Source organism: Parambassis ranga, chromosome 22 (assembly GCF_900634625.1).
Source record: "Parambassis ranga chromosome 22, fParRan2.1, whole genome shotgun sequence".
In the NCBI taxonomy this organism is placed as follows: domain Eukaryota; kingdom Metazoa; phylum Chordata; class Actinopteri; family Ambassidae; genus Parambassis; species Parambassis ranga.
The window spans coordinates 9,835,029-9,856,904 of record NC_041042.1 but is presented as its reverse complement, the minus strand read 5'-3'; the positions used below and the strand labels follow the sequence as shown (position 1 = coordinate 9,856,904).

The 21,876-nt window shown below is 42.9% G+C and overlaps 2 protein-coding genes across 2 annotated transcripts in view; both read left to right on the top strand.

Moving 5' to 3' along the window:
• Nucleotides 1-337: 337 nt before the first annotated feature.
• kbtbd11 (kelch repeat and BTB (POZ) domain containing 11) lies at nucleotides 338-3,291 on the top strand. The gene is made up of 2 exons (XM_028396345.1): nucleotides 338-751; nucleotides 1,279-3,291. Exon 2 carries the CDS (start codon nucleotides 1,323-1,325, stop codon nucleotides 3,255-3,257), a length of 1,935 nt encoding a protein of 644 aa, XP_028252146.1. The 5' UTR covers nucleotides 338-751; nucleotides 1,279-1,322; the 3' UTR covers nucleotides 3,258-3,291.
• A 2,357-nt stretch (nucleotides 3,292-5,648) lies between these two features.
• The window catches only part of LOC114427211 (AT-rich interactive domain-containing protein 1B-like), a 166,503-nt gene continuing 150,275 nt past the window's right edge, over nucleotides 5,649-21,876 (top strand). Inside the window, exons 1-2 of the mRNA XM_028395105.1 lie at nucleotides 5,649-5,701; nucleotides 6,924-7,072. Of these exons, the coding sequence (XP_028250906.1) occupies nucleotides 6,995-7,072 (78 nt within the window). The 5' untranslated portion in view covers nucleotides 5,649-5,701; nucleotides 6,924-6,994. The remainder of the gene's footprint in view (nucleotides 5,702-6,923; nucleotides 7,073-21,876) is intronic.

Sequence of the window (21,876 nt, the reverse complement as noted above, 5' to 3'; positions counted from 1 at the left end):
TATTACTAGGCTTTAAAATAAAGTGTGTGTTTGTATTTATAGATTAGCCTACATGTGTTATAGAAGGATGGCAAAGAGGGATTCACACCCCCACCCCGACCCCAACCCCCCCCCCCCCCCCCCCCCCCTCTCTCTCTCTCTCTCTTCCTCCACCCATCGTGGTACCCTGACAGGGATGCGTAAAGGAATGTCGCCGGGATGCGTCCAGTGCGCGCACAACAGATGGAACCTCTTGATGTTGAGTGTAGGGTTAATACCGACAGCAGTGGGCGTGGTTTAGATCAATAATAACCGCCTCACTCTTGACAACTAGGGGAAAAAACGAACAACAAAACATCACCATCCTAACAGGTCCGAGAGCTAGTATCACTGCTCCAATTTCCTGGAGAGGAGGCGCTGGGTGTGCGCAGCTGCTCTCCTCACTTTCACCGGGAGGAAATTACTCGGGGACGATCTGATCTGAAGGAGGTGCGACCTGAAGCGGCTGTTAGATCGTCCCTTATTTCCACCCTGCGCCTTTGAGATCTCAACATCGGATGAAACAACTGTTCAGAGTGTCGATAGATAAGTGAAGAGTGGAGTGTGGATGAAATAAGCCATCTGAAATTGTCGGCGAAGTGAAGTCATCCAGTGGAGCACAGGCTGGCTGCTTCATCAGGACTGCGATCTGCCTTACGTAACTGAGCTTTGTGGAGGGACTGGCAGTGAAACCGCTGGTGCCGAGCTGTTTAATCACAGCGAGGAGACGCAGGTAGGTCACATTACACTGTTAATAGACACGAATCCATATTTCTAAATCAGATTTTGCTAAAAAAAAAATAAAATGCTTCCAATGAACGAACTGGTTGTTTTCTTACCGTTTGGTCGACATTAACAGATGGTATTTGACAGGAGTTTTTAATATCATTACAAACGTATCATTAGAGATTAATTCCTCCTTCATCAGAACAACACATTTTGCGCATGCGTTTCCAGATTACTACATTTAAAGAAGAGGCAGGGTGATTATTGCAGTAGGTCGGGCTGCTTGCAGCCACAAGATGTTGGGATTGCTTCTGGTCCTTTGTGAAGCTGCAGATGTTGCACACGCAGTCTCTGTAATGAATTTCCCTGAAATGATTCTTGCACGAGAATTTGGCACTGGCAGCACAAAGTATTTTTTTTTCTTTCAAATTTCAGGTTTTCCAAGATGTTTGTTATTAGAGAAAGGGCGCCCCTTAGAGAGTGAAGAAGAACTGCAGCCTAATTTTCCCTCCTTGTTTTTTTTCTCCCTCATAGGTGAAGAGAACAGTCACAAGTTTGTTTCAGCATGATCAGTGTGGATGCTGTCTTCTGCTGCCTCTGAGCGCTTTGAGATGAACAAGGGCCACGGGCAGGGAGGAGGGGCGTTCTGTGTGGAGGCTGATGCAGTCCTCCACACTGTGAAGCCTGACCTTGTCACACTTGCTGACAAAAATAGGAATATATGCCCAGGTTTTGTCCAGGATTTCCTGCAAGATGAACATAATTTCAGCACTCCTCTAGTGTTTGAGAAGGAGTACCTGTTGGATGGAAGACTGATGGAGAACAACCACATCGATCACCAGAAGGGCAACATCTGTGGAGCCGAGCGCCTTTCAAGTGACAACGGATCCCCGGACGTCCTTCCTCATGCCGCCGTGACCAATCACATCACTGGCATGCAACAAAATTGTGCAAGTGCTGAAATCCCTAATGGCGCAAGAGCTAAAGTGTCTTACAGTGCAGATTCCTCCATGTGCTCACCCAACCAAGCCAAACAGGAAACTGATCGGTCAGTTCTAAAATCAAACCTAGAGTGCAGGGACAGCAGCCAGGAAGCTGAAAATGCACAGCTGAAAAAAGAGCCTGATTTAGTCATTGAAGTGGGCGGGCAGACGATCAACGCTCACAAGTCTGTCCTGGCAGAGAAGAGTGACTACTTCAAGGCACGGCTGTCACGCAATATTCTGAAAGTGAAAGGCATGAGCTACAAGACTTTGTCCACATTGATAGACTATGTTTACACCTCTCAGATGAATGTCAGCAAGGACAATGTGGTAGACGTCATCACGGGGGCTAAAATTCTGCAGATCCCCTGTGCTGTCCAGGCAGCCATGGACTCCATGTCTGAGCAAATAACTGCAGAGAACTGCTACGAGATCCTGACCATCGCCAAGAAGCAGCGACTTAGTGAGCTGAAGGAGACTGCCTATGGATTCATGAGCAGCAACTTCCTCCAGATCCTCAAAGATCCTGCTGTGTACGGGCGTCTGACGGGCTCTGAGAGGGATCTGATCCTAAAGAAGCGAATGGAGGGGCGGCAGACTCTGATGGTGGCAGAGATAAATGATGTGTTTGATCGAGTTGGAAGCAGGCCGCCGAGTCGCTGTGGCAGCCGGCCACAGAGCCCTTTGTCAATGGGGTCTCTGGAAGAGAACCATATGATTTACTACTTTAATGAAGCTGCAAATGACTGGAGATCTTTGACTGCCATGCCCGATGACATAAACACTAAGGGGTGTGGGATCTGCACCATGTATAACTACCTGTTTGTGGCAGGGGGGATAAAGGGCTACGGAGACAAGGGCAAGGTTTCTGATAAGGTCTTCTGTTACAACCCCATTACCAACCGCTGGGCTGAGGTCAGACCTCTGAACCAGGCTCGAGCTCAGCTAAAGCTCGTATCTATGGATGGCTACCTGTACGCCATCGGAGGGGAATGTTTGTTTACCGTGGAAAAATATGACCCTCGAATGGACCGCTGGACCACGGTGGCACCTTTGCCCAAAGGAGCCTTCGCTGTGGCCCACGAAGCCACCACCTGCAGTGGAGAACTTTACGTCTCAGGAGGCTCTCTTTTCTACCGCCTCCTCAAGTATGACCCCAAGAGGGACGAGTGGCAGGAGTGTCCCTACAACAACAGCAGGAGGAAGTCCAGTGACATGGTGGCACTTAAGAGCTTCATCTACCGCTTCGACGTCAACCGCGAGCAGGGAATCAACGTCTTCAAGTACAACACTATAGTAAAAATGTGGCACGACTGCGCATCACAGAGGCTCGGGAGTCATCTACCCTTCAGGTGTGCTGTAATCGGGAACTGCATCTACTGCGTAAACAAAAGCCAGACTCTTCAGTTTGTAGTGGAGGAGGAGAACGCCTTCTTTGTTGAGGAGACGCTGAGGGCACCTCTGGAGGCGAAAGGCATTCTTTTTCCTTTTGTTCTCACTTTGCCTGAAAAGCCTGAAAAAATGACATGAGTGTGTGTGTATGTGTGTGTGAGAGCGAGAGAGATCCAGAGAAGCACAATAAATGTGTCTAAGCTAAACTGCAACAGACCTTATATACACTCTTCAATGTCAGCTTCCTATCAGTGTCTCATTGCCTGCTTGCAAAGGAATGTGTGTTTCTGCATGGCAGTTGAATGCATCTGTGAGGTTAGGCCTTAAAAGGAGAACTTTTTTTTTTGTATCGTCAAATGAATGCAACAATATTTGTATCCGACTGTAGATAACGACCCGGTGAAAGTGATGATATTGCGTTTTGTTTGGTGCACTTTTGTAGTTAGAATAGACTTTATTTAGAACCTAATGTTAACTAGCCGACCTTGGTAACAAAATGAAGTGTTTTGTGGAAAGCTGTATTTAAAAAAGTGGAAGCTGTTATAGTGCGCTTTATGAATGATGCAACACAGGTTCTATGCAAATGAGTCAGAACATACAGGTGGGTCTGCTTTAATGCTGTGCTGGTTAGTAGTGAAACCTAACTGGAAAGAGTACAATGTTACTCAGACTGTGATGTGCACTGCCCCTGCTTAACCCTGTGAAACAAGGTCACATTATGATCAGCAAAAACTAGCATACACACTGATATGCCCCAGAATTTTAGGAGTACATGAGGTGTATTCTAATATTATTATTAGAGTGTGAATGGCTATTGGTCCACTAATGAGAAAAACAGATTAGAAAAACTGCAGTGTAATCCTGCGGGCCAGCTATCATCAAATAATCTGTTATTTGTTCCTACATGTCTTATTGAGTGATTGTTTTTTTCGTTATCCTGCCATGCTGCCATGTGCACTGATGCCCGGTCAACATAATAACAGAAGCTTATGAAATTACTTCCACTCTGTCTGCAGCAGGCGTCTTCACTCGGTGTAGAATTCTTTCCTCTGCTCGACTCGCAGTGGTCATCATGGCAGCCAACGACTCGCCTCTCTGTGATTTTAGAATGTTGAAATTACAGAATGTAAAATTTCTATAATTTTATAATTTTGTCATTGACTTGATAAGTATCTCACTCTTACAGTGGCTGGATTACATTGGAGTGTACTTTTTTTTTTTCTCAGTAGTGGGCCAATAACAAAGACCATCATTTACACTCGCATACATGAAATAAGATTTTATGTGTTTATCCTTTAAGGAGCTTGTTCAGTCATACTTCATGGGACCTTTTCAGTCAAGCTAAAGCTTTACAATCACAAATAGGAAAATGTAAAGTGCATACATATTTTTATGATTAAGAACACAGAACACAGTATTTTGCTTATAATACACAATCAATCCTATTTTTAGCACTTGCCAAAGATTCAGGTTATATGAAACTGATTTAACAGATGTATTTTGTGGATGGAGACCTCTATAAACGCATGTCACAGCATTTCAGTAACACATTATACCTTAAGCAATAGTATATTAATAAAGTTTTTTTGTAGTGTATTTTGGCTCTCAGGCAGTTTATAAACAGTGTAACAATGCTGATTTATTCACAATACAAAAAACATGTATGATGCCATAGGCCCCTGTTCACCTGTTATGGCTTTATTTCACTGGTTAGGGCTTTCAGGTCAAAGGTCAAATCTGACACTACAGTCCACTGCCCTCCCTGTTTCCACAAACAAAATATCCTGGTCATAGGACACTAAGAAGCCATGTTTACTACAGAGTTAGCTCCGTATTTTAGACAGTTTACGGTAATAGTTTGCTGCTGCAATAACAGAGTAGGATGTTTGTATGGATGCTATATGCTCAGAACTGCTTTTGTTTGCAGAAATGTCTTCAAGCAGGTAATGTGACTAAGACATAGATGGATGTGATTTTGATATTTTGCTGGCTGGCATCTGTATTTTTGTAAATCTTTGTATGGATTTCGGTGGTTTTTTGGATCTGCTGCTGCTGTGATGGACAGTAACGTAACGCGATGCAAAGCAATGGCTTCCTGTTCATGGTATTTGGAGTGGAATAATGAATAAGCTGTTGGATAATGTATATCAGTCAAAACTAAGTGCTTCAAATAAAATATTTTGTGTCTGAAAAGGATCTGGGTTTTTTTATATGCTGCTTCTGCCATGAAACATCACTGCCACCTGCTGGAGGTGAATGGCAGTGTCAACCAATAACACCAGTTTATGCAAAAATAAGTTTGTTTACTGCATTCATGTACATAATAAATGTATAGTATTATTATTTATTACCAGTAGAAACATGTGTTTTACTAATGAGTGTAGGTTTAGTTGTTAATGGGGACTTCTAAGAAGAGACATTTTGTAAAACAGCGACCTATGTGGGAAAATTTTGCAACTGCAGGATGGTGGCACATTTATCTTCATTTCCCAAGATTCTTTTGGCTTTAAGGTGACATCATCATTAAGTGACCTGATGAAGTGGGACCTGAAGCAGGAAACAGAAGACAAACAATGTCCATGGTGAGTTTCATTCCTTTTTAACTTTGATAAATTAAGGTTTTATTTTGGATTTTTAAAATGTTTTTCCTGCCAAGCAAAACAAAAAAAGCTTTTTATTATATTTAATTTGTTACCAGCCCACATTTCAGCTGTGGTGAGGTTTGAAGTTACAGCACACTATGATCCAGTGTGTGTGGGTGTGGAGAGCAAACATGTTCCAAAAACAGGGTAACAACAGGCTGTTTGACAGAGTGACTCGCACACACTGAGAAACAACCTTTACATTGTGCTAACAGTGGGAAGAAAAGGAAGCTGCTGACAGTTCTGTGTTAGTTTGAATTGTTGAAGACACAGAGGCCTGATGGGAAATGCAAATGGAGTTCACCTGCTGTTAACAGCTTTCACTCAGCCACTTGAAACACTTGTCAACTGCACTTTTATTCCACACCAATGATCTGTAGCAAGTTTTGTACCCTCACATGACCTGCTTTCTGCTTTGCTGCATTATAGGCAGGTTTAGCTCATGCTACTATTTCAATTTGTTTATTGTGTCCTCATGGAATCTTAGTGTTTTACATCATTAAGGAACACACAGTAGCAGTAGAGTTGTGTATATATATTTTATCATCTTTAATTTTTTAAATCAACAACAATGTGTGAAAATGGAACTCGACACAGAATTGTGTTACACAATCCATACAGTCCTAACACACCAACTTTTTTTTCCACTACAGTGCGTTTACATTTATACACACAGACCAGCACAATACTCACACCATGAAAGCTTCAGGAGAAATAAATGTGGGTCACTTGATGCTGCTGATTTCACAGTGAATAGAATCCTTCATGTAATTCACTCTGTCAGCACTGGGGGGCAGTGTGACCATGATGGAAAAAAATGGCTGCTGCACCTCTTCCCTTCCATTGTGCAGCTGCAGCACTCGAAACAACCTGGTAGAAGTTTATTCTGCTAAGGCTAGTTTTTGTTTTTTGGCAGCTTTTATTTATTTATTGGATGCTGTATAAATAAGGTGACTTTAAGGTGATATTTCACTCATGTTTTTGTTAGCTTTGGATAGCTTAATTCTTATTAAAGGTTATTTATGTTGTGTCTCAGTTGACACCTGTTAGATGATTTTTTTTGTCAATGAATGTGTCACCTTTAGAAGTTTAATTTGACCTACCTTTCAGGCTTCTTATCACTTCTGACACTCTCTCCTTGTTTTGCCTTAAAATGCCACAGGAGGTGCAGAGTTGTGATGCCCCTTGTCTCCCAGCCATCTCTCAGGGCGATGACCTTAGCGATCACCCGGTATGGGCGGCAAGGTGAAGGCATGCATTTCATCAGCCATAGCACAGACAGACAGACAGACACCAAGATCTTCTCTGGAGGTAAGCAGCTAGCCCCACACTGCAGCCACCTTTATTTTTTTTCTTAGAATACTAATTATGTTTGCATAATTGGTTTTAGTCATTTAAATGGGGAGCTTGTTAATCCCCCCCCCCTTTTCACCTACAGCTAAATTTAGCTAACAAGGTCTGTCTGAATCTGAACGTCTTTGTTCAAAAAAAAAATGAGGCATTAGTGGTTTAGACTTCAGAGTGCAGTGTCAATTGATCTTACATCTTGAAAGACTGAAGATAAAATTTTAAATGACTTACAACTGCTTATGTGATAAGCTGCAGGAATGTGTTTTTGTGCTCTGCTGATGAAAAGCTTTGAGCAGCCTCTTTTTCTTTAATGGTAAAGAGATGCAGAAAAAAAATTGACATTTTGTTTTTTTTTTTAATTTCCCGTTGATTATGTGTGATTATGTGCTAAAGCAGCAAACTTGCACCCCTTTTAGAGAGAGACAGTCGAAATGTGAAAGGATGGGGAATTAGAATCACCACAGAAAAGAATGGCCTGTGGGTAAAGCATCATGTAATGTGCTTTTCCGTATCCACCCCACACTCTCTCTTCTTTTTTTCTGCCACTTGAATATACACAGAATTATTTACACCTTCAAGGCAACTTGACTGAACTGCACATCAGTCAATTAGTAAATCAGAAATTTTCTCTGATTCCAGTTTAGCGTGGAGTCCTTGGCTCCCCCTGGTCCCCCCCCCCCTTTTAGTCTCCCATCTTGACAGTGACAAATTACTCCTCTGCTTGGCGAGATTGAAAATTAAAAGCATTTAAAGTTGCTCATGCATTTATGCTAATGAGAAATTCAGATATGATTTGCATGCCAAAGAGGCTAGTCTGAGAACTCATCATTGCCCCCACCACCTCCAGCCCTGCATTTCCCCATGATTTTTATTTATTTATTTATTTATATATATATATATTTATTTATTTTTTTCATTACATGAGAGCAAGGAAAGAAAATGTCATGTATAAACAATATGCAGTATGGCGTGCATATTACATACAGGAAACTGTATTGTGACCTAAGTGTGTGTCTGTGCAGTATTTATACTGCTTAACCTACTACTGGCAGCCCATCCGTATAGCCACGCAGGCAAAATTGGGTCATTGTGTCTGGCATTGTCACATCACACTGCAGGAGGAAACACCAGAAACATAATGACACAGTGCACTTACTGCTCATGCCGTCTGCTGTTTGAATCGCCGTCCGTTTGAATGGAGGTCCATCAAATACAGGACATACTTACTTGTGTAGCATTGGCAAGGCAAAGTTTAAATTCTGAACATAATTCTGTGGGCATAAGCTTCTAAAGTCTAATATTAAAATGTTTGTTCAGATGAGAAAGGCTTTGTTTTGTGATAAACATGTGCAGAACACTTTGGAGCCGGAGGATTAAAACTCGGCGCTGATTTGTTTTTCCCCAGTAAGCTTCCATCCACGTCTTCCTCTCAAAATATCAAAGCGCACGCTTCTTTGAATTTGTTTGTTCCACAGTTACTAAATGATTGTAACCTTGGAAACGAGATGCATTAATGAAGGTGGAAAATGAAATGGGACTTTAATTTGTTTTAGTGTTCACAGCTAGGTGAAATGGATTAGCTTTGATTGAGGTGTGAGATGAAGAAGGAAAGCGCTGACATGACACTTGTATTTGTCATCATGTCATTTCAAGGAGGATGCGGCAGCAATTATAAATACCGGTACACAGCAATTAAAAGCTGTAGTATTCATTAATAATTTTTATATTAATTTTTCCACTGGCCGCCACCGCGCACAGGCTTTCCAATTATGTTGCTTAATTAGAAATGTCAATATTAAGAAATAATTAAACTCAGGAATACATTAAGGGTGTCAGAAATGCTTATAAAGTTATGACCATCACTCAAATGATGTTTTCTTTAATGTGTTTTGCAATGATTTGTAAATCAAAGATGAAACTTTGATCAATGCGTATATGGCGTGGATAGTTGCTAACTTACACAGAAGAATCATCCATATCAACAATGTAGTCCTGAGCAATGTTATTTCACTTATAGTTAAGTGTAGGATGGGTCATCAATATTTTAAATATTATTTTTGTAGGAAATAACAAATAATCCAAAACCTAAAAAAGTTTTTTTTTTTAGGTCATTAGTGGGCAAGATGCTGCCTTAAGTTGTTCCCCCCCACCCCACTTCTAATACCCATGAAGTTGTCCTGTTTTTTTATCAGAAGAGACAAACCAGTTGTGAACTCCCTTTGATCACAGGAATACATTTTTATTCTAATACAGATCTCACAGGTAGCTGCATATTGATACTAGTGGATTTAAGGCAGACTAATAATCAAGTAGAGCCATCACCTGTTGACTGCAGCGGAAGCTTGCTGAAAGAAAGACTTGAAAGCATTTGTACCTCAAAGCGATGGCAGCCTCTAATGATAGGATCGGTTTTGGCACAGCACGTTGGCCACGATTCCCTCAAAGCCTTGTGTGACAGCTCTTTAATTGGACTGCACCATTCCCTCAATGCTGTAACATGCTACCAGGCGGTGGTGTGGGTCTGTAATGGTATAATTATCTTGATTTCAATGAATTATATACATATAGCCCCCTTTATTTCTGCTTTTCAGGTGGCGGGGGTCACAGTTTACTGTAGGTGCCCCTGCATGCACCTCTTTTGCAGGAATAGAAACTTTCCAATATTCACAGCAGCATTCAATCAAATTAGCTTAAATTTTGCTCTCTGCTGTTAAAGCTAATTCAGTTTACTCAAGGCATATATATGTAACAATAGTTCTATTAGTGCTACATACCTGTACTGCAAACTAAATGTCTGTGACATCATGTGTATAGCTGTGATGCTAACGTCTGCAGATGTAATATCAGATTTCTAATGTCTGTCGGTGTTGCTGTGCATGTGACCTTAAACATCAGTAGTTTCTTACTGTCTGGCAATGTAATGGTTTTATATTTGCCATTGTCTCCTTGTCTATTGTTTGTTTCACCAGATGCACCATCCAGATGCTTCTTTCATGGTTTTTCCATCATTTAGATCTTCAGTCTGTTCAGCCTAAATTTAACCAGCATGTGAATTTTGCAATGTTGCATCCAAAGTGGATGGAGCCTGTATGTCTGAATGTGAGCTTTAGCATCACAGACCAACTTTATCCAAGTGCAGGATCTCTTTACATGTGGTTGTAGGGCCGAAGCACCACAAGGGGCAGCAGACAGATGCATAAGCTTAGCCAAAAGCTATATTAGCACTTTTTTTTTTTAAATTATGCATGTATACATGCATGCAAGGTCCTGGAACCCGGTTTTATCACGATGCACAGGATAGAGCAAATATGTTGTCCGTGTGTGAGAAGCAGCAGGAGAGGCTGAGACGATGTAAATCTTCTATTATTGTTCCAAAAATATATTTTTGGTTCCTTATTACCTCCTGTGACTGAGCAAATCAGACAATAGCGGCCGCCACAGTCTATATAATGAATGGATAACACTGGAGGCATTTTCATGTTCGTGTGGGCCCTCATGTCTTTTTCCGAGATCTACTGAATCACTTCTTGATCAAATGCTATCCAAGCACTCATGCATGTAAGCGAATGAGCAACTCAGACCTAATGCTTTTTTTTTTCCATCAGAGGATAATTGCTAGAACCATGTCCTATTACCTTAGTGTGTTGTTTGTAGTTCTTCAAGTCCATAGCAAAAAAAGGATTTTGCTGTAGTATTAAGAAAATAATCTAACCTTCATCCAGCCAGTGTCAAAAGTATCTGTGTATCCCAAATGGAGATCCACGAGAGATTGCGTACTTGACCTTGACACTGTTGACATCTCTTTCTTTCTGTCTCTTCCTTGTTGCTATTGTTTCCCCCTGCTGAATGGAAAGAGTAAAAAGACTCATGTGAACCAAAGCCTATATAAGGGGAAAACAGTGTGTGTGTGTCTCCTTTAGCCTGCGGCTGCAGATTAGCCATGAGAGCCAGAGGATCGCCCCCGCTCTCTGACAAATGAGAAAAACCACAGTGGCCCTGGCCAAAGTGACAGGCCAAATGGAAGCAATTCCTCCCGAGGCGGGGGAGAGCAGCTGTGACCAGGGCCTGCTATGCCACTCTGGACAGGACCCCGTGTGTGTGTGTGTTTGCGAGTATGTCGGCGTATTAGCTATAGAGACTTAACCTACGAGACGATTGGCATTTTTCTCCTGGCGGTCCCAGTGAAGCGGTGTGTGTCAGTGACCTATGGGAAACCCCATCAGTCGCAGATGAACATGCACCTTTACCTGAGGGGGGTTTTACCTTGGGTGTTTGTTTTATCCTGCTCTCCTCTGCCCTCTGAGGTAGACTGTATTTGTGAGCATTGCTTATGATGGCTAGATTTTAGGCTGGTTGACTTTTTGTATTTAAGCCCGAAACACAGAGCGTACACATGGATATGGGATCGCTTCCTTTAAAGACCAGTGCCAGTGCATGCCAACCTAGACCAGCTTCAGAGCCCTGTGGATGTGTGAGTAATTAACACTGAGCCCTGGTGGAATAAAAACTACCCTGCTGAGATCGACTCTGTCTGCTGCTGTTGGCATAGTGACCCCACAAGCAACAAGACACTTTCAAGGATGGCACGTGTGTCATGATATGATGGAGAGAAATGCTGAGGGGGGTTTATCAGTCCCAAAACATCTAAATAAACAAGACCAGCGGACGTGAAGTGTTGAAATGAATAGGCCTAAAAAATAAATAAATAAAAAAATCAGGATTGGAAGATGGATGGCTCAGGGTTGGAGGCTATTCCCAGCACTGCGCTCCATTCTGCCTCTAGTTCAGTCAGGCTGTCTGTCAGAAGATATATCCAAACGTGCGTCTCCATGCTGTCTGTCCTCCCCGTCTCTAAATCTCTCTGTTCTCCCTCCTCGCTTCCTCTTCCATCACCCAGGGCCAAGCGGATCAAGCCTCGCTTCGACACAGCCATCATAATTATTCCACGCCAGAAGAATCAATTACAGCTAAGCACCATTGTTTCCAGAATGGAGCTAAACATTAAAGTTTAAAAATTCCGAATTATTAAAAAGTCATGCTCTCAGGGACACATACAGAATATTTACTGTTAACAAATAACTTAATAACTTCACTCCGAATTATTAATTCATGGCTCACACTGGCTCAGCAAAAGACTTGTCTCATAGTTAATTTCTCTTCCTTTATACATAGTTAAATATGCATCGTTTCTTGACTATTCTATATGAGCACTTGGAAAATCCGTCAGATCTTTTGTGACTTTCTTAGAATATCTGAACTGCAGTTTTGTCTGTTGACACACAGATTTGAATATTCTAGTTTTAACTGATGTTTTGTTTATATCGGGAGAAATGGAGGCGCTTTCTTTCTGTGCGTCGTGTCAGTGTGGGCTGGCTGACATCGCTCGGATCCCTTTGAGGATTGCCTGTCATTTAAGCCATGTCCTCGAGTCGGCCTCATTTGACTCATGTTTGAGCTAATGAGGTGGTTCTGATTGGAGCACCTATCAATCCGGCAATCACAGATCCTGTTTTGATGTGTTTTTTTTTTTTTTTTCTGCATCAGTCCCCTACTGGTGCACTAACTGTTTGAATGTGAAATTATCAACAGACTAATCAGTCATGCCACTTGAATTAGAAGTAGAAAATTAGTGTCATGAAACAGTGTTGTAAATCCCTGCAGTTGTATCTTTGGACATCGCACTAAGCTCATGGTGCAGGGAAAGAGATTTCTGAATCTGGCTTATTAGATCAGTGGGGCCGGTCCAGGTGGTTTTGGATTTCTGGTTTTTGATGCAGATTTGCAGAAACAAAAAAGAAGCACTTCTCATTTACTTCCCCAGGCACAATAGCACCAGTTGGATTTATTTACTTATTAGCGTTTTATGCTCTGTTGTTGTTATTAGGCCTTTGTCAGATTAATGTTATGGCTTTGTTGTTGTAATAGCCTTTGCAGCAGGCAGAAAACAGTTACCATAGAGCAGTCCATGAAATGTAAATACCACTCTGTGCTATGTAAAGAAGACAAGACCAAAGGACGATGAACACCCAACAGCTCTCGATGTGGTCACCTTCCCCTCTTACCTCTTGTACAAATACATATTTTGTTTTTTCAAATGTGGTCACAACAACAATATCTGGGTGTGACTTCAGCTTTGTTTAAGGAAAGTTGTTGCTCGCTCTTCCAGATGAGTGAATCAAAAACAATGTGGCAGAACCTGAAATAGTTCACAGCTTTGGAAAAAAAAGTCCCCGGGGTCTGTAAATTGGCTCACAGAAGAGGGGGGGTTGAGGGGGGGTTGGGGGGAGGGGGGGCAATTGCCCTTTACCTCTGAGGTTGCATGTCATCTTTCTGAAACTCACTACTGGGCAGATTAAGGTCAACTTTATCCCCCCCCCCCCTTACCCCTCTCTCTCTCTTCTGAAGGGAGCAGAGAGAGAGAATAAAATGATGACAAGGAGGGATTGAGAGCGAGAGAGAGAGGGTAGAAAGTGGGATTTTGAAGGTCTTTGAAAGAGGTTTTACACCCATCCCTGGTGGTTTTCCTCTCTCACTCCAAGAACTGTGTTGATAATGGCTGCTTGTCAGGGAGGATGAGCCCACCTGCTCTTTGTAACTCAGTCCTGCTGGTTCAGCTCGACATAAATATGAAAGGAACAGGAGAGAGGGTTAGTAGTCGGGGTTGTCAGTGGCTCCTTAATGTAGCTGTAAAGGGCACAATACTCCACTCTGGAAATACATTTTTTTTACTGAGAGAAGACATGGACACACCTGTTCTGCTCCGAAACGGCCTGAAGTCTCTACACTGACCCCACATTTTGGAGACCTCACAACACACCCCATCATGTCATTGGACGTTTGCTCGTCACAGATGATAAATCAATGAAACAGAAGTGGCAGGACTGCCAATTGTAATTAAAGAATCAATTGACACACAATTAAGTCCTTTGTTTCAGTGGGTTGTCCTGTCAATCAGCAAAGAGCTCCAGCACGTTCAGTAATATGCCGGTGAATGGCATAACATTTTGCTTTTTCATGTCAAGGGCACAGTTACGAAGTCTGCCAGCAATTAACAACTATAATGTGCTGAGTCGAGCGCGGCAACAAAATAAGCGGCAATTTCTTCTGCTCCTGTTGGAAAATTATGCTTATCAGGTACCTCGCCTCAGCAAAGGTGAAGGGTCAGCCCGAGCAGGCAGGCAGCATTTCTCCACATAATTGAGAGAAGTTTGGATTTAATTGTATAATTAATCTTGTTGAATTAAGTTACACAGAAGTCCGACCCCTAAATTAGGCAGTCTGGAATATTTTAAATTGCCTTAATGTGAAATCTGGCACCAGAATGCACTTTGTTCTCTCCTGATGGTATGAGCGAAGTTTTTTATCCACGATGAACACGGCATGCTGTAATAACCTGTTAGCAGTTCTTATCACGCTGCTCCTTTTATATGATTAATTTCCTCAGAAAGTAATTGCAATTTCAAAAAGAGCCTCGTTTTATTGTAAAGCTTATTGTGGACCAGTGTAGTAGTGAAAATACAAAGATAGAATCCACGGTGGTGGGCACCTATGTGAGTTTTTAACATAAGAAAAATATCTACATTTTTTACTATTGATCTTTCTGATGGATGTTTAGCTGTTCAATCAGCTGATATTCTACTGACTTAATGTTTATTGCAAGGATTCCAAATGTATCACTGCTCAGTCTTCTGCCCAGTCATATTTGTAAGACCTGAAAAGGATGGCCTAATGTTGCTATATATAGTTTCTAATATTTGTTTTCTGTGCAGTTTAGTTTAGTTTTTTAAGAGTGGATTTGTTCATTTTAGTTTTCAAACTTTTCTGATAGTTTCAATATGTTTGCTTATTCTTCCATTCTTATGTCATTCATGATATTTACTATACAGTATACACTACATGAGCCCCACTGGGGACATATCATGCAGAAGAGAACCAATAGTTGGCACAATAAAATGACTGATCAGCTATAACATGTTTTAATATCTACATTGCTTTATATAGTGTGGATATTTTATCTAGTCAAAGATTAAATATACCTCTTTTTTGTAAATGTAATGTTTTAGTTTAATTTAAGATGAAATGTTCATTAATTAATCAAGTGACTCCATGTTTTTTTCACAGAGGTAAAGCAGTAGTCCTTGTTTGTATACTTGGTTGATATTTCATAAACTTTAGATGGATGTCAGCGCATTGAGTGAGCCATACATGTCATTATTACCAGTTACTGAATAGCAGTCCATAATAATATTACCTGCTAACTCCTGGCAAGCATTGTAACTGAGCTCCGCTGGCGTCCAAGTTGTAACCTTGTCGTAAATCCAAAAGCTCAAACTCCATCTCTAATCAAATGGATGCAGCTCATAGTATCTCATCCAGATAATCTTGTTTGAAGTCACAGTTAGGAGTGCATCTCACAACAGTGTCTCTCCACAGACTGTGCAGAGATTAGAAACACTTGAGAGGAGATTGGTTTGGGGAAGAAAAGCCAGTTTAGGGCACATGGGGAGATAAAAAGTCGGGTAGGCAAGTATCAATGAACTGACTATAATCTGAGATGTTTATTACATTAATGTGTACACGCTCACCTTTCTATCATGAGGGAGATCTTGTTTTTCTATGAGGCCAAATAAAAGTCTGTAAGTCTATTATGCAGCTTTTATTATATATATATATATATATATATATATATATATAATCTTTTTCCTCTGTGTTGTTGACTCATCTCTAATGACAGAATTTCTGCAGTACAGAAATGAGAACGCACGTCCGATCATCTACTGCCTAGAAAGCGGGAGCACCCGAGGGTATTTGCCAGCATAATTCTCATCTTAACACAACGACCTTACTCTGCTGTTGTTGTCAGATTTAGTAACAGCAGACGCACGAGAGGAGCTGGTAGAAAAAAAGTCTCCTTCGGCTTGTTCGAATGCCAGCCGTGGGTATGAGCTTTCAAAGGGCTCTCTTTTATGTCTGTGACGTATGACTGTTTCTGTGTAGACGGCATCTCTGGGAGAGAAACGCTACCCCAGCACAACGCTACTGTCACCCGGAATACAGATGGAGGATCTGCCCTTCTGCACTTTCCCTGAAGTGCGTACTTACATAGATGGCTCTATTCTGCACTGGTGTGTCTGTTTTCTGTGTAGTGTACTTTCTGCAAGTGGGGAGATGTACGCTCGCTGCAGAGTATTCTGGAGTGTGATTATTTTTAGTGTCTGGGTTTCTCTCTCTCCCCCTCTGTCCCTCTCTCCCTATCTTTCCTTATTACCAAATTGAGGCAGGCATCTCTGTGATAAACCCATCTCTGGTTCCTGGCAGAAATCAGGGCTTTGAATACTGGAGATGTTTTATTATTTTCTTTCTTGTCCAGAAGGGGCGTACCTTTCCTGTCCCTACAGAGATCACATGGATAGCATTAATGCTGTATGGGAAAATGGTTTCAGACTGCAATCCTAGCCTCTGAGACACAACATGTTTAACCTTTAGTCTCAACACTCCCATGATATTTTGCAACAATCCACTGCAGTGTGCTTTTGTGAAATTGAATCTAGCTGCCTTTTTTAGGACTCCATGCTTTATTTGTCTTCTTCCTCTTTTCCCCACTCCGTCTTTGATTGTTCAAGGAAATCTTGTGAAATGCAAATGGGGACAAACAGAATGTAATTGCGGCTGTGTGATGATTACGAGGGAGAACTAATGATGTCCCAACACCAGGGTCAGGTAGGGTTTAATTAGAGGAGGCACAATCAGTGTCACTCCAGTCTTGTGCTCTGCTGTTCCCGGTGTCTGCCTGGTCCTGTGCCAGCACACACTCTCTGGGAGAATTTAAAGAAAATGGGCTGCTCACGTGAAAAGAGAGAAGGGGGCAGAAATTAATGCGGCTAAATTCTTTTGTTCAGAACCAGACTGTTTTAGAAATGGAGCCCCATAAGAAGCATTGGCCTGTCTGCAGATAAAGGAAGAGGTTAATGAACAGAGCAAAATGGAAGAGAGAGAAAAGACCCTGTGATGTGTTCAACCAAACGTGCACACTGTGGAGCAGACGCAGTCGTGCTAACCTCAGTAGCAAAATGAAACGTCTCCCATGCCTTTTGCTGTGATCATAAATTATTGTTCAGCAGGAATATGTTGTGCAACTGAGCAAATTACTGAAACAAGGAGACCAGATTGGACAGATGAGTGAGACCAGCCAAGGAGAATAACTGTGGCCAACATTCCTGATTATCCAATCAGCACTCCAAAAACATCAATTCCATCTCGTCAATAGATAATTAAGAGGGATAATTGGCTGGCTGCTCTCTGGGCAGACATGCACTGCTGGTAAAGTTCCATCTCTTACCTCAGCACTACACACACGCACCCACATACACATATATATGTATAGCAGAGACATCTGTCCACTGAAGGTCAATGATATATCTGATGTAACGTGATTGAAAGCAGAAGTACCATTCTCCTGTATAGTGAAAACATTTTATATGTCAGCCTTAGCATGAAGAGATGGTTGACCAGTTAGCTGTTCCACATTACAGTAGAACTCTCTCATTCCTTATAAGGATGATCTAACTTGGCAACTCAGGGCCAGTTTTTACCAGGGCACATCCTCACCCCTTCCTAGTCCACAGTTGTTTTTTTTTTTTTGTATTCACAACCATCTTGCTCAGAGCTATTCATCCCCTTTTAGATCCGTGAGTGTCTCTGAAGTACAGGCCAGCAGATTTAACCGGACAGGGCCAGAGATTTAAAACATTGACCTGCCTGGTCTCAACAGCTGTGTGCTAATCCATTCCATTGCTCTGACTGTCCTCCCCCCTTTTTCCTGCTCTGGTGAATAGCGAGGTCCTTAATGTGTGAGATCAAGAGGAAAATAAGGCTCTCCAAATGGAATCAAATCACACGGAGGGGCTGCCCGGCTCGCAGCAAAGGGCCTTTGCAGCATTAGGGCCAGAGTAAGACAAAGCAATTGGACTGTAATTCCTTTTCCAGCTATTAGCCCGTCACAGCTTGCCATTCACTCGTTCGCTTGGTTCGCTTCTCGTCTTCCTCCCCGGCCAACCACACTTTGATTAATTCATTAATTCACATACACAGGCTGAATCACATCTCAGCACTCCGTTGACTCAAATTGGATGCAGGGTAACAATCAGTCCCTCCTACCCCAGACTGATCTGACAAATAAAAAATACAGCATTACTGAATGAATAGATCTCTGTCCATTCGGTCTGATAATTTGTAGCATTTTCATGTTTTATTTATGCTCAGAGAAGCCTGCCTGCCCTCGTATATCACAGGCCCAACGAGGCAAGGCGGGTAGGGGTGTATTGATTTGGGTTGACTGCGCACCCCTCCATGCAGCCCTGCCCCTACAGCCTCAGCTACGCCCCATGCAGTTTGTATTCGTCTCAAGCTTTTAGCCCTCTAGCCCTTGTGTATTGGCTCTCATTCAATGGTCCCCTTCTTGGCTCACACAAGGCCCAATCCCATTCCCATGCATTCAATATTCCCATTATAAGCTCATTAGTCTAGTCATTGTTTTGGGCTCATTAATAGGATATCCATCGCCTTAGACACCTCTGAATTACCATGTCACAGTGTGGCCCCTTTCAAAGCATCAACACTGGATAGATCTGCAGAGTTGTGTGAGGGGTGTGCGCCCCGCCAGGCCCGACCTTGAGTTTGTTGACATGCTAGCCCCTCTAGAAAGCTGCTGACACACTTCATGTAGATACACATGCACCCACACATACACACACAAAAGTCCTCCTCCCACAACCTCAGCTCCCCGCCCACTCGATCCCAGAGGTTTGTCTGTCAGTGATGCTGGAGACAGCAGAGAGAGTGAGTGCGGGCGGAGAGGTGGGTGGGGGGCTGGATCAAGGTTTTTAACATGCGAAGCAGGTCCTCTCGTGCGTTTATATTGATCCTCAGAGGGCTCCCAGGCCCCCTTTTTCCTTTCTTTCTCTGGCAGTGGAGGCCATTCATCACCGAAGCCATGACTGGAGAGCTCAAACAGCCATCTCTGACAGAGAATGGGCTGCGCTGGGCTGTGGCGTGCCACACTGGCCTGGCCTCTCTCATCAGCGGGGATGAAGCCCTGCCACCGTGGCTCATGGCGTGATCTGTTCCTCTTACTCACCAGAGTCATCCATTGCTTGCTGGTCAATGCACAGTCATGCCTCTGAAAAGCCAGGCATCTCTTACTGCTCTATTGGATTGCCATGTTCTGCTCTCACCTAACATGTTGTTATTGATTTGTAGGAAATGAAAAAATCATCACCTTTTTGGTGAACATAACAATGAAGTATAAATGACTATTTCTCATGTGTGTTTAAAAAGGAAATATGAATCTGAAGATCCAGGTCATATTTAGTCTGACATCTTTCCCCTGCCTGGTGATTTATGCGTGTCTCCCGCAGTCTCCCTTCCTTCCTGCCTCCTGCCACACCTTGGTCCTCCCCCGCACCCTCATGTTTGATTGATAGTGACTTTCAACGCCATGGGGAGACGCACATCCCAGCTGAGCTGCCAAGGATGGAGCTCAAGCCTAAGTTTGGGCCATGACAAGGACGAACAGGGAGATAGAAGGATGGTGGGAGGGAGCAGAACGAAGCGTGGCCTCAGCATTGGATGTGTTTTAAATAACTTTGACAGAGGAGTTTGAACCGTCTCTCTGGGCTGGAGCTAATCTGATGTGAGAGGATGCCACACTGAGGCTGATAGGACACAGAGATAGAAGAGGGGAGGAAAAGGCAGACGGAGAGAGAAAGGGTAATAGAGGTGCTCACTCAGCTGGTGGGAAATCTGCCCTCTTCATCTTTTCATCTCTCCAGCCTCTCTCTTTCTCACTTTGTCCCTGCCTCCCTTGCCCAGTTACATCCATTTACCACCAGGCCCTGACTCTACCCTCCTCTCTCTTCTTTCTCTTTCACACTCTGCGTCACGCTCGCTCTCACCTCCCTCCATCTCTCTCCCTGTCGTCCCCTACCACATCTCCCCCTGCCTCACCGCTCCCTCCCTCTGTCTTTCACAGACGATTTAGGAAGTCACAGCCTCTCCCTTCCATTTATGAAATTGCTCATGTTATTTCCTGCCCCTCACCCCTCGTGCCCAGCTCTCTCTCATAAGTCTTAGTGGATGCATCCTCTCTCCAATCCTCCATCCTGAAAGCACACAGCTCAGTGGCCAATGCTCTGAAAAACAAAAATCCATCCGGAGGGTAATATTCTCAGACAGCACGACTAGCCCCTGACACTGTGACCCAGCTGTAACTCTGAGTGTCCATTCTTAATCCCCACCCGTGGCCTCTTGTTTACCCCATCGCCCTCTGGCCACTGTGAAAAGACACATGCTGGCCCATTTTTCCTGTGGCTGTGTCTATTTTATGGCGTACAGCTCTGAGACCATTGCTGTTACGAATATTGTCAGAGTGCGAATGTAGTCAGAGAGATTTGAAGGGCCTAAAAACATTGTTTTTCCATGTCATGGAGAAGCTCTGCACCTGTTATAGGTCAAGACAGCAACTTACTGTAATTGTTGTTTGGTTACTTTGGGGCTGCAGAACAAGATGTAAACACTGGCATATTACTGTGCAGATGCTGTGATATACAGTGCCTGTGGTTTTCTTGCTGACTGTAAAAACAAAAAAAAGAGCTGAAAGACACCATAATAGTCTATAATAATGTTATGTCTACCAAAAGTCTATTTACATATGTTTTTTTAACTTCAATTAAATTATATTCTTAGTGCTAAGCTTGCCTGAAGCTGCAACAGTACATCATTGATATCTTATTTTCTCTCTGAGAATATACTAAATATAATATATATATTATATACTAAAATAGAATGAACCAGACTTGTTATGCCATGTAATCTTAATGAACTGCTACCTCTTTCATTGGGTGTAGTGTGCTGTGCATGTAACCTTACACAAAGGCGAGGGCCCATGTGAAAAGAAGTGCAAGGATGCGTATATGCCTAACCTGTGACCATGTGCATGCAAGCACAGACAAATGTGTTTTTCAAGTTGGAGTGTGATGTAGAGCAGAACAGACAGACAGCCACACAGAAGGAAGTAAGGGGGTGTCGCACGGAGAAAAAAAAAAAGGTAAATAGGAGAACCTTGATGGTGCTTGGTTTTCCTGGGTAAAGGAAGGAGCGATTGAGTGAAGGGTGTATGTGTGAGGTCGGTGCTGGAGTGTGGCGGCCTGTCCTTGTGCCTCCTCCACTCCTCTCCTCTCAGCCTTCTCCTCTCTCCTCTCAGCCTGTTTCTGGCTCATTACCCTCTCCGCCAGCAGACTTTTCCCTGGGCGGCAGTGAAAAGAACTGTCCTCTCTCGCTCTCACCGACAGCCGCAGCCTGAGCACTGCCCTGCCCTCCTGATATTAATCAACACACACACACACACACGCACACCACTTCTCCAAGCTCTCACACACACTCTCCCCAGTGAGCTCCTCTGACGGACAGGCTGGTGGGCAGCCGTCTCTTCTCCAGGCCCTCACTTGCAAATGAGACATCCAACCTCTCAGAGCAGGCGGGACAGGATATTAGAAAAGTTTATTGGGAAGAAACTTTGTTTTCATTATGTGGCTGAATGTGCCTTTTGCTACTGGGTTGTTTTATGTGTTATGTGTCTATTAAGTCTTGATTTAGAAGCCTTTGAAGGACAATCAAAGAATGTATATCCCTTTAAACCTAAAGTGTCTGCTGTCTGGAGGATTTTCTGTGTGATTTACAAAGTGTGTGTGAAATATAATAATTGTGAG